The sequence below is a fragment of the Molothrus ater genome, chromosome 14 (genome assembly GCF_012460135.2).
Source record: "Molothrus ater isolate BHLD 08-10-18 breed brown headed cowbird chromosome 14, BPBGC_Mater_1.1, whole genome shotgun sequence".
NCBI lineage: Eukaryota > Metazoa > Chordata > Aves > Passeriformes > Icteridae > Molothrus > Molothrus ater.
The window spans coordinates 10131508-10143718 of NC_050491.2; the positions used below are offsets into that span (position 1 = coordinate 10131508).

General features: G+C 36.0%; 1 protein-coding gene across 4 annotated transcripts in view; it reads left to right on the forward strand.

Moving 5' to 3' along the window:
• THOC2 (THO complex subunit 2) overlaps window positions 1–12211 on the forward strand; it is a 49540-nt gene that overhangs the window by 1344 nt on the left and 35985 nt on the right. For all 4 annotated transcript variants that reach the window (XM_036401862.2, XM_036401863.2, XM_036401864.2 and 1 more), the window contains exons 2-8: window positions 4608–4663; window positions 5852–5943; window positions 7064–7115; window positions 9186–9256; window positions 9930–10051; window positions 10792–10925; window positions 11997–12163. In XM_036401862.2, the coding sequence (XP_036257755.1) occupies window positions 4608–4663; window positions 5852–5943; window positions 7064–7115; window positions 9186–9256; window positions 9930–10051; window positions 10792–10925; window positions 11997–12163 (694 nt within the window). The remainder of the gene's footprint in view (window positions 1–4607; window positions 4664–5851; window positions 5944–7063; window positions 7116–9185; window positions 9257–9929; window positions 10052–10791; window positions 10926–11996; window positions 12164–12211) is intronic.

Sequence of the window (12211 nt, forward strand, 5' to 3'; positions counted from 1 at the left end):
AAGAGGCAGCTTACATGGCTTTTGACCATGATAAAACCTTCTAGGATTCTTCTCTCCCCTCGGAGCAGTACTTCTTAAACAGGATGGGAGGAGAGTGTTCATCTGCTATGGGACCAATAAAACAAAATGATTAGCTGGATTCCTGTATTTGTGGTACTTGTACTTCATTTGGGAGACTACTTAAATGATGTTCCAGGCATGACTTACAGAGCAGTTTGCAGATGAGGCCATATGCTTTAAAAGGAATGCAATTGTGTCTGGATAGCAGTTGTCAGGTTTTGCAGTGGTAGCTTTATAAATTCGAGGAATATGCATGAACTTATTTTCTAGAATCTAAGGTGTATACCTGTAGACAATATTTAGAGAACTTATTAGGAAGCCAGTTTTATTGGGAGAGTCTTCAGTGCCTAATTTCTTGTTTCTTTTTCCAAAACTTCCTATCCCCTGACTAATTAGAGGAAAACGGAGCTAGGATGCTATCATTTCAGAATTTCAGAGTGAAACACATGAAATGTTTTTAAGCATTAAAGTAAAAAAGGAATAAATGCAGTAACACTACTTATCTTTATTGAATTATTTGTCTAATACTAGTATGCCCAAGAATAAAAATCAGGTCTAGTCCTAAGTTCACTCTTGGTCTTTGTGGTCAAAGTGAGGACAACTCATTGTAATGATGTTAGAAAAGTGGGGAGGGGAAGGATGCTGCAGAATGGCAAAACTGACATTACTAGCAAATAGAAGAATTACAAAAATGTAGAAGGTTTTTGGTAGGCATTTTAAGGAGATAAAACCCCTTCATAATTACTAGAAAAGATTAGTTCTTATGGGAAAAATATTTACTTGCTGGAGCGTGAAATGGCTTACATGATCTGGCTAGATCAGTTGAGATAGTATTTTGGCAGTAGTGGTTACCTAAATGAAAACACATTTCTGTGTTTTGGGGGAAGAGAGAAGAAAATAAAATTGAGAGAAGAAAATGGTTTGTTTTAATTTGGCATTTCAATTTCTACTGGGGTTAATAATGGATGCTTAAGATAATTGCTCTGAGTTTTTTTGTTTTGTTGGGGTTTGTTTGTTGTTGTTGTTGGGGTTTTTTTTTTTTTTTTGAATGGTGTGATATTTTTGATTGTGTGATCAACTTGTCATTATTTAACAGTACTATCCAGAAATCAGAAGGTAAGGATTTTGTATGTCTTAAGAATGTCATAATGTTAATTAGTAATGCAGTGGTGACCATTTGCTTCTAAGACATTGTTCAGAGACATTGGTCAAAACTGTACAAGCTTTGAGTTTATTTAATCAAGCTACTAATTTGTAATTGTGTCTAATAAAAATACATAAATGTGGTAGTTTCAAGTGTATGTAGCTGCCAAAACTACATTGGTCAGGATGTGGTCATCTTACGTGTCACTTTTTTGTTCAGATGCTTCTCTATCTAAGTACACTTGACTAAATTGTGTTCATTTGTTTGCTACTGGCAGATACTGGTGTGCAAATGAAGTTGGAGTCTGAGGGTGACTACTTATGCTGCTCAGTCTGGTCTCCTTGTAGACCTACTTGTGTGTACTGTCTTGGTAGGAAAATGGTTGTGTTTTCCACAAGATGCTGGTCTATGACTGCAGCCCACGTGGACACTTAGAACACCCTTAGTAACTGGTACCTTACCTTGTTCTGTGAGACATTCAGCACATCAAGGAGCCTTTAGTGTGGATGGAGGACTTTATAATAAAGTACCTGCCTGGCAGTTCATGCAATGTAGGCCTCAAGATAAACTGAAGAATTTAACATTCTGTGAATGTAAAATTTTGAGACTCGATCTTTCAGGCACTTCCAGCTTTTTTGTTACTTTAACCCAGCACTGTAACATTGCTCATGCAAGTGAGGGGCCGGGAATCATCAAGAGAGTTTGGTGTAGTTGTGCCATCCTGACTGCAAAATGCAATTGTTTGTACTTTATCTCAACTAAAGAACTACCTGCATCAGTTAAGGTATGCATATACTTAAATGTGGGCAGGCACGTGCACTTTGTGATAATTACTGCTTTAACCCCTGTGTGGGAGTGGAATGGAGGTTATAGGACATGGTGTATGACTTGGGAGATCTCAGTTCTGCTGCTGCCTCTGCCATGCAAACTTGTTCACACTGCTTCAGAATTGGTGTTCTCAGCAAATCTATCCCATCACAATCCAAAAGAAATTTAATTTTGAAACTGTGGTTTTTCAAAAGTGATTGTGTGTTATTTTAAAAATATTTTTTACAGTTTTACTTTCAGATGAAGAGATGTAGGTTTTAGTAGAGCAAGGAAGTTCTCCATCCTAAGCTCACAGCAATGAGCTACCAGGTCAGAGTAATAAGTCAAGTGAACACTTACCAGATTGTGTCTGGTGAAAGTGCAGCTGTTTTGATTTCAATTTCATGCACTCAGGTGAGACTAGATGGACTAATCTCTTGTTGTTACTGGAAAGGAGGGTTTCTGCCATGTCTTCAGTCACAGGGTGCCTCTGTGGCCTCCTGAGAAGTGCTTGAACTTGCAGAAGTGGCTGAAGACTTGGGTTTTGACCAGTTTTCCACCAGGTTTGTCAGTTGCACTGATGTAACTGATGGGGGCTAAAACTGCTGCTGAGAAGGGAGGAAGTGTTTGTGAATGTCCCATTTCTGCAGTAACAAACCATTAAATCAATGCAGCTGTACTGCCTGGCAGCACCTACAGGAAAGGTGGTCTTGCTTTGAGAGAATGCCTCTAGAAAAGAATAGAATCATAAGAAGAAATACTTCTGCCTTTCTTTTTTTTTTTTGTCCAGTTTAATAATTCAGGGGCTTCTAATTGCAAAAATTAAGCCTGTTGTTTTGCAGATCATCTTAGAGTTTTTTACTATTGATCAAACAGATTTGTGTCTTAAAGTAATGTGGTGTTGTTAATACTATTTTGATACTCCTGGAAAGGGAATGGGAAGGTCTGGAAGCTCTGATTTTGCATTAAGTTGTACTTGAAAGAACTCATCAATCCAAGCAGACAGGGTTGTTGCTTTTGTAACCTGGTTGAGATACCATCTTAGGACATAGGGGCCATAGTGTCGATCTCTGAAAATTTTTTTGGCAGCTGATGTTTCACTTTACTGTTATTAGTGTAGAGAATTTAGAAATGAGTGCTTATAGGATACCTGCTTTATGAAGAAGTAATTAAAATTTAAGAAAATTGATTTTTATTGAATTGATACGCTCTTTGGGGACAGCTGGGGGAAAATCTATTCTTTAAAAAATGTAACTTAACATTAATGAAAAATAAAATACCTATTCCCCTGTTTTGCTGTCTCTATTCTGGTTATTTCCAAATATATTGCATTCTCTTCAATCCTGTTTAGAACATCTTAGCCATACCTTTGCTTTTTGCTGAGGTTCTATGTTTCTGCTGATTGTTATGTGTGAAACTCCCTAGTTTCCAGTTGTCTAAAGGGTGTGTATACCTTATATTTGCTAATTATAATCCTTTGATTACTAGAACAGCTGTTTAGTCTTGCTAGAGAAGTGGTAATCTATATAGGATGCAAATAGAATGAGTAATGGATTGCTACAGAACTATTTTTTACTGTTATTTTTCATGATGAGCCTCTGTAACAATTGCACATAACTGCCTTATTTGAGACAGCTTAAAATGGCTCCCACAGCAAACTGTAGTCTTGCCATCTTATGTAGGACTGAGACATAGCTCTGATACCCTCCTCAGTTTCTGCATGTGAAAGATACTTTGAAAAATATGTAAACTTTTGGCTGAAAATGTGCAAATGTGACAAAAATTCTTAAAATATTCCCTGGTGTCTGTTATGATAAAGATAAATCACTACCTTTCTTAAATACTGTCACTTTTAAATAGGAAACTCCTTTTGAAACCTCTTGCTGGGGTGACAGTAGTGGTAGAGAAGAGGGCAGATCGTTATATCTTGGAAACATGTCCATTTCCAAGCTGTCAGTGTAGTGGAGAAACATTTCTTTTCTAACACAGGGAACTATTAATTTCTCTCATGGCACAGTTTGCACAGTACTTGGAGTGCTTTTTGCATATGGCTGTTTGGTTGAGGGAGCCCTGGGAGCAGCCAGTCACAATGCAACATGACAGGTTTCTGCTTCCTAGAGTGGATTTTTTTAGGGACTAGAATAAAGAAAAATTCTGTCTTACTCTTGGTGAAACAGTGCATGAGAAAATCATGCACATATTTTAATGTTAAAAGTTTTTTACAAGCAGGAGTTTGAAAACTACCATAGTTACAGTAATTCTATGAGAAGCATTTCCTCATTGGATAATGACAGTAGGTTATTGCTGGGACTTCCATGCTTCCACATTGCCTCATGTTCTTACTTTTCTCAATGTTAGGAAGAATATTTGGAATCTTGTGTTTCTTTGCTGTTGTAAGTTCTCTGAATTAGGGTTTATTTTGTCATCATCCATTTAAACCGCCCAAATCTAAAACTGTTTCAGCCAGAGCATCAACAAAAAAAAACCCAAAAAAAAAAAAAAAAAAAAACCCAAAACAAACAAACAAAAAAAAAACCCCAAAACATTTGTATCCTAATATCTAATGATTGTTTTTAAAACATTTGTTTTATTTTAGTGTGCAGCTGTGTCGTGCTCTCAGTGAAAACAAAAATCATGATGTGGGTTTCAGAGGTAAGTTGAGTGGTTTGTTTGTTGGTTTTAGTTAAATAGAAAACAAGCCTGGAAACAGTTGATTATGGTACCTTTGCATGTATGTGCTTGGAATGTTCATGTATGGTGACCATTAGTGGGTGCTAAAGGTGAATACTACAAATACAAACATCTACTACCAGGATTGCTTTCAGACATCCAGGGGTTTTTTTTTGGCAGCATTGTCCAATGTTTGATCTGTGCTGTAGAAAATGGAATTCCATTTTGCAAACTCAACATAAAATTAGATTTTATTGTAAAAGTTATATATATGAACCCTATGGTATACAAGTGTGAAAGTATCCTATCTGTGTTAAAAATAATTTGTTTTAATTCACCCACAGTGGTCTGTAGTCCCACATTACTGACTGTGTGATTTAAGGCATTAAGATCTGTGTAACTTGTTATTGAATTTAGTTTTTTGAGCAAACCATGTGGTGAAAGTACAAGGTGAAAACATGGGGTTTTGTTATTATTCATATAGTAAAAACACAACATTTTTGTGTATTATTTAAGAACATTACAGGTTTCTCACAGCTGATTTTACAGCCACCGTGTTTACATTTTGCAAGGTTTTTCTCAACTGGAATACCTCTGTTTAGTGCTTCAGCTTATTGCAAGCATTTTTAAGGTTACATTCTTGAGTTATAGGAGACTTTCCTTAGACAAATGAAGAAATAATCCTTATCAAGCATCTTTTCTCCAATTAAATTTTACTTTCTCCTAGAGAAATGGGTTTTGAGAGCGTATCTGTCATGAGGCATGACTAGAAAGTACTGTAATGTTTTCTTATGTGTGTGTAATATGATAATATTATAATATGTGTGTATAATATGACATTGATGTGAATTAGAAGGTAAGGGTGTCTTTGTTAAGTCACCTATCAAGACTCAGGTCACTGTATGCAGGATGGTAATTTTTCTTCCCATTTTACTGTTATTCCATGGACTCTGCAGAGAAAGTGGATCATTGCTCACTTTATGCTTGTGTGAAATCTTAGATTTTGATGATCAGTCTTAATCTATTATCAATAACAAGGTAATCCCCTTTACTGGTGAGGGAAACATATCTCCTTTACTTGTCTGATGTCTGCAGCATTACTGTAAACATTGCTTTAACAGACAAAGGATTAGCTAATATGTTCCTTCGTCATCTCTTGTCTTTCAACAGATATTCAGCAGGCTTTGTATGAGCTTGCTTACCACGTTGTCAGAGGAAACTTAAAGCACGATCAAGCTTCTAATGTTCTTGGTGATGTCATAGTAAGTATATATTTGTAACAATTGCATACTTACTAAAATCTTTCTTATAAAAGCCAAGATGACATCCAAGCAGGAAAATATTCAAGAGATTTTTCTTTGACATGTCTAAAAAGTCATTCTTGTCAAATTCTTTATTTGTGTACACTTGATATATATGTAGACTGGAAGGGTTTCATTTTTTCCCTCTGCTTTTCATGGTGAGGGATAGATGTTTCAGCATAAATTGAAAGTTAAGTCACTTTTAAAGGGCACATGAAGACTGAAGTTGTTAATAAATGCTAGAAACAAAAGTTACTTGCTCATGCAGCACATCTGTGATGCCACCTTCTGGTTTTTACAAGTGTGACAATGTTCCACTTTATTGTTGGGATGTCCAAGTTCTGTGATGCCCTTGAAATAATGCATTAGACTTACTTTTGTTTGAAAAAGATTTTTCTTAAAATGCTTTGAATAAGTGGAGAAAATAAGGAAGAGAGTAATTTCATCTGAACTTTCGATCTTACCAAATATCAGTTAAGATGGTGAACTAGGAAAAATACATTAAAAAGCTTTTAGAAATGATTTCTTAATTTTGCTAAGTTGCTGTTTTGAGATGTGTGTGGAACATTAAGGAAAAATGTGTTGCAATAATCTAGTGTATCCTTTTTGGTTTTTTTGAACTTGGGCATTGGTGTTGAGGGAAGGCAAGGCTGTAGGGCACCTTGCTGTTGGGGTGGCATGAGAAATGTTGGATCTTTGGTTGCTGTAGGAAATCATAATCTGTTTGGTGCCTGAGAAACTGCAGGTCACTTTCTGGGCTCCTGCTCCTCACACAGAGATAAAGGAGGCAGAGGTGGGCCAAGGAGGTGGAGGGACTAACGAGGAGGTTTTGTCCCTGGTCACAAAATACACTTAAATTACATTTCAAGGTTACAGGGTTTCACTACGTATCAATAGTTAGTACAGCACTTACATTAGATATTAGTCACTAATTAAACATCTGCATTATTAATAATATAAATAATATGCATTACTAATAGACCTGAACTTTATGATGAACCATTATTTTATATAATGCAAACACTTTCTAAGCTTGCATATTGGAATTTCTGCGTTCATTAAGTGAGATCTTGTTTCCTAGGAATTCCGAGAAGACATGCCTTCAATCCTAGCTGATGTATTCTGCATATTAGGTAAGTTGGGTTCCCTTCCTTTCATTGCATTGCAACAGATTTGGAGAAATTCAAGTTATGTGTATCTGCTTGTTGACTTCTTCAGGAAATTTCATTAAATCTGTAAAGCATGATTCCTCTTTACAAAGCATGTGTTGATTCTTCCTCAGTGTATCTGTACTTCACTTGTTAATGTCTTTTCATTCTGCTTTGTTCTGTTATAGTTTCCAGAAGTTTGCCTATTAAAGGCAGTGGAAGTTGATCTGCCAAGAATAGTTAAAGGAGCTAGCTTGTAAGAGTGTTGGATGTTAGCTAATGGCATCAGTGACTTAGTGATGTTATCATTCTTAAATATTTTTAATAAAAGTTGACTCACTGGTAGGTAGATCCTTTCTCCTCAGAATGTGTTCTGTAAATATTTTTGTCTGTACAGTCAGTGTTAGTGAAATGGAGCTAATTTTCCAGAAATGTAAGGGCAAATGGCATTGAGCCACTATCTGCCAGCTGAGCAGGCTTTAAAGGTTGCATGTCTTATTCTGGTGATAACTTCTGGATTTTTATGTTGTAATATTGATCCAAAGCTGTTGCTCTCAAGTCTACCAGCTTTAACTGCCTGCAGTTTCTGTCTTGCTCCATGTCTGTGTTTTTCAACAAATTTCAGAAAATTCTTTTGCTGGTCTGCTCATCACAGATCCTGTGTGTTGCGTGTATTAAGGAGTGAGGCATCTCTTGTGCTGTGCTTGCCTGTGAAGAGAGGCACCTCATTAAATTTGCATGTGCAGCCTTGGTTTTGTACATCTGAATGATAAATTTTGACTTTTTTTTGTATTGTTTTATTCTGTGTACTTGTATAATCATTTTGTAATAACTAGTAATAATTAGTTTTCATAATGCAGTATTACACTGATGTCCTTTTATAATCTGCATTAGAAGACTTGAATTAGCTGCTTCTTGAACTACTTGAATAACTGAAACTAGTGTATCTGTCTGCCTTTTTCTATTTATTGTTCTTTTCCCTCTTTCCGTTAAGTTAGTGTGTAGCCAAATGCCATGCTTTCACTAGTAGCAGAGAATAGTGTGGCTAAGGAGCCGGGTTTCAAACTTTGGGACAAAGGACATTTGACAATTTCTTGCTTGTTTCCTCTAACTCTGTTTCTGCTCTAATCAATATTTGCTACTATCAGGATTTTTTCCCCAATTGCATGTGTTTCAGTATATGAGAATTTTGATTTGTCCACTCATCCACATACACAGGGAAAAAATTTTTAGTGGAGCTTGTTCTTTGGCTTAGAGTCTTGGCTGCTGAGGTCCAGGCTGATCTGTTGTCTCCACTTCTACCCTACTACAATCACTGGTTTTCAGTCTCTTTAGAGTCTTCTTTCTGACATATTTGTTGCTGATGTTTTCTCTGTGGGTATGTGTGGTGGGGTTTTTGTTGGTTTGTTTATTGTAAGGCCTGTCTTGCATTCTGTTACCGAGTTTTCTACTCCTTGTACAGTCCCTTACTTCCTGTAATGATGTGCTTTTTTAAAACTGCTTTCTTTAGAAGATTTGCTTCCCTGGCCAGTGTTCCATGGCCTGTCTTCCCATAGGAGTGAATTGCTTTCAGTAGTTGACAATACAGAAAGCATTATTGGTAGTAGAGAACCACAGCTGGTAAGAGACTGCAGACAGACAGTAAATGGTTGTTCTCTGAAGCCACAGGGAAAAAGATGAGAACATTACCTTAAGGCCAGGGTCGTGCAGTTCTCTTCACTGGTTTGTATTTCTGGTTTTGTGCTATTATTCATCTTTAATGATTGCCATAAACATTATTCAGCAAAGAGAATGGCAAGAAAAATTATTGCAGCGTTCTTCTGGTTTCTGTTTTACCTTTTCATGAGACTTTTGGATGTGTGAGAATTGTCATCAAAATATTATGTGAACCCCATGGGGGATGAGTGGGTGGGAAGTGGCAAGAAACTGCTGTGCTATCAATAAGTTCCTTTGCCTTGTATTATCATTAGTATTTATCAGAATAGTTACTGAAAGAAGAAACTCTCAAAATGTCACAAGTAAAAATTGCTTTCCTCCCTCCATCTTCTTTTGTAGATATTGAAACAAGTTGTTTAGAAGAAAAAAATAAGAGGGATCATTTTACACAACTGGTATTGGCCTGTTTGGTAAGTTATACCTGGAAAAATTGCATGTCAAAATTTGACAAGGAAAATAAGAGTGTTGAAGGTTGATTTTAGTTTTCTCCAGAAAAGACTATAAGAGTGTTTTCCTAATGCCTAAATAATTTAAAAATTCATCTCCAAAGTGTTGTGATAGAAGAGTATAGTACAACTCCCTCTTGAGTTCTTTAAAGAGTTTTGAGAGAACTTAAATTTTTCCACCTGTAAGTTTAGCAGAAATTTTTCTTCTGAAGTATGCCTTGAGTTGCACTTCTTTATGTAACCTCCTCTTGTGTTTAGAGGTAGCATTCCCAAATGCATGGGATAAGCTTGATTTGTAGGAAAGTTCAGCATATGAAAATAAGACTTCTTAAAAAATAAAGAATACTCTTTGTAAATATGCTTTTCTTGGTAGTAATGTCCCTGGATGCTATGAGATGTAACCAGCAATTAGACTCTAGGGCTTGTTTCTTCAGGGTGCTCTTGTATATAAAATCTACCACTGTAAAATTCCGGTTTCAGTTAATAGTGTGTCAGCTTTGTCTGCTTCTGTGTTTGAAGCAAAATGCAAACTTTTTTCTGTTGTAGTCAGAAAGCACATGCAGCATAAAGTAATAATTGTGTGGTTTCTAGGTCTTTGTAATTGACAGATCTGGTGTGTGTTTTTGGTGTTTTTTAGTATCTTGTATCTGACACTGTCCTAAAGGAGCGTTTAGATCCAGAGACACTGGAGTCATTGGGACTCATCAAGCAGTCTCAACAGTTCAATCAAAAATCTGTTAAAATAAAGACAAAACTATTGTAAGTCTTGGGGCAAGGGTTGTCTGGGGAGTGGGTGGAGAGGGGCAATGATGATTAGTCTGGTAATAATGTTTTCTACCAAGTGCTCAGTCTTCTTTGGGAAATATGTTTTGTTGCACTTTAACTTGCCATTGACAAAAGAATTCTGTTTGCCCTTAGTTTTCAAACTCTTGAGAAATATAAAATCTTTCTCATGTTATCTATGGCTTTTGCTACAGGGATTCCATATACGGATATGTGAATTTACAAAGTATAACTAAATTAATTATTGCTCTTGCATCAGTTAAGAATAGGTTTTGTTTTCATAACTAGGCAAACATAGTTATTTTAGTTTGGGCAACACAGGTTATGTTTTTTTTGGTGTATGTTTGGTTTCTGTCTCTGCATCCAATGTTTCACTGTCAAAGAACATCACATGAAACAGGAATAGATTCTTAAGCATGGACTGCCACAGAGCAGTTCTCCAGAGTAGTGTGTAGAACAAGCTTTCCTGTTAAGTGTAAGTCTAATCTTTTTAATTGTCTGCATTTGAAATAAGAGCTGGATTTGTTTGGAGAGTGCATGCTACATTACGGGTATTCATATACTGCCTTTAATAGTTTTTGCAACAGCTCAGGTTAATAACAAGTTCTTAAAAATGTCTTCAAAATTAGCATTTTGTATAACAAATTGCTAAGAGCATAAGTAAGCTTCACTGGATGCATGTTACACAACAGTATTTAATTTCTCTTTATTTGCAGTTATAAGCAACAGAAGTTTAATTTGCTAAGAGAAGAGAATGAAGGTTATGCAAAGCTTATTGCAGAATTGGGTCAAGACTTATCTGGAAATATCACTAGTGATTTAATCCTTGAAAATATCAAATCTTTAATAGGTAAGGAATTTATTGAAAGAATATGAGCATTGGTTTTCCTCTATGATCTTATGACTACATAAAGTAGATCAGCTTGGATAGAATTATGGTATCTTGAAGTTCCCATTTCTGTGGAAAAATGAATTTTGGGAATGTTGTGTAGGTACACTTAACTTAAAATACTGAATTTATGGTGTAGCCTTAGATATGCATGCTGTGATTTTAACATCTTTTGAAGATGTGCTTGTCAGGCAGATTGGAGCATAGCAAAGTAATGCTTTTTACTATTGAATATATCAGTTCAATGCATGAGCATTCTTTTATTCTTGAAGATACTGAATGAGTGATTCCTCGTGAAGAGAAATGCAAAGTAGGAAATGTTCTTCCTTTATCTAGTTCTTTTAGTGGTTTTTCCATATTTCTAAGTTGAGTGATAAAACAGGAAATACCTGTAATTACCCTTGTTTTACACTTCCTTTTTGAATAAAGAATTCTTTACAATATATTGATGTTTGCACCAGTGCCTGTCTTATATGGTGCCAGTGTAGTAATGAGCAAAAGGCTGTGCTGCCATTTTATTAAAAAAGTGCTTGCTCCCCTTTTGATAAAAAAAAAACTCTTCTCTCTTTGCTGGCAATAATGCTGAACTGACAGGGCAGGACCACCAGGAGGTTCAGGGTCTAGCTCAAACCAGAACAGCTTTTGGATTGTAAAGTAATTACTAGCTGGCTGATTTGTGACTGAATGAATGTGTGGTAGCACAAGAGAAGAAGCAGCAGCTCATGACTTTTGCTGGCCCTGTGGTGTTGATGAGGTCAGGTTTTTAACTATTAAATGTTCCCTTTAAGTTGTTAATTTCTACTTTTGCTGTAATCTGGGTTGGAAGTCCTGTTTAGTGTTTTTGTGTAGTTCAATATTTGACAAATCAAAATGATTGGTGCTGTATTTATAGGTGATCCAGATTATTTTGTTACTGATAAATCAGATTCAAGTTTAACTGAAAAGAATTAATTTTAAAAGTTACTGCATTTGTATTTTAGAAACAGAGTGAAGATGAAAATTAAGCTTTTCCGCTCTCTTCTTCTCCACTAGGATGTTTCAATCTTGATCCTAACAGAGTTTTGGATATCATCCTAGAAGTCTATGAGTGCAGGCCTGAGTATGATGATTTCTTTGTACCACTGATAGAGTCTTACATGTACATGTGTGAACCTCAAACTCTATGCCATATCCTTGGGTTCAAATTCAAATTTTATCAGGTAATGTACTTCCATTATTAGTTCTTGGGTTTTGTGGTTGGTGGTTGA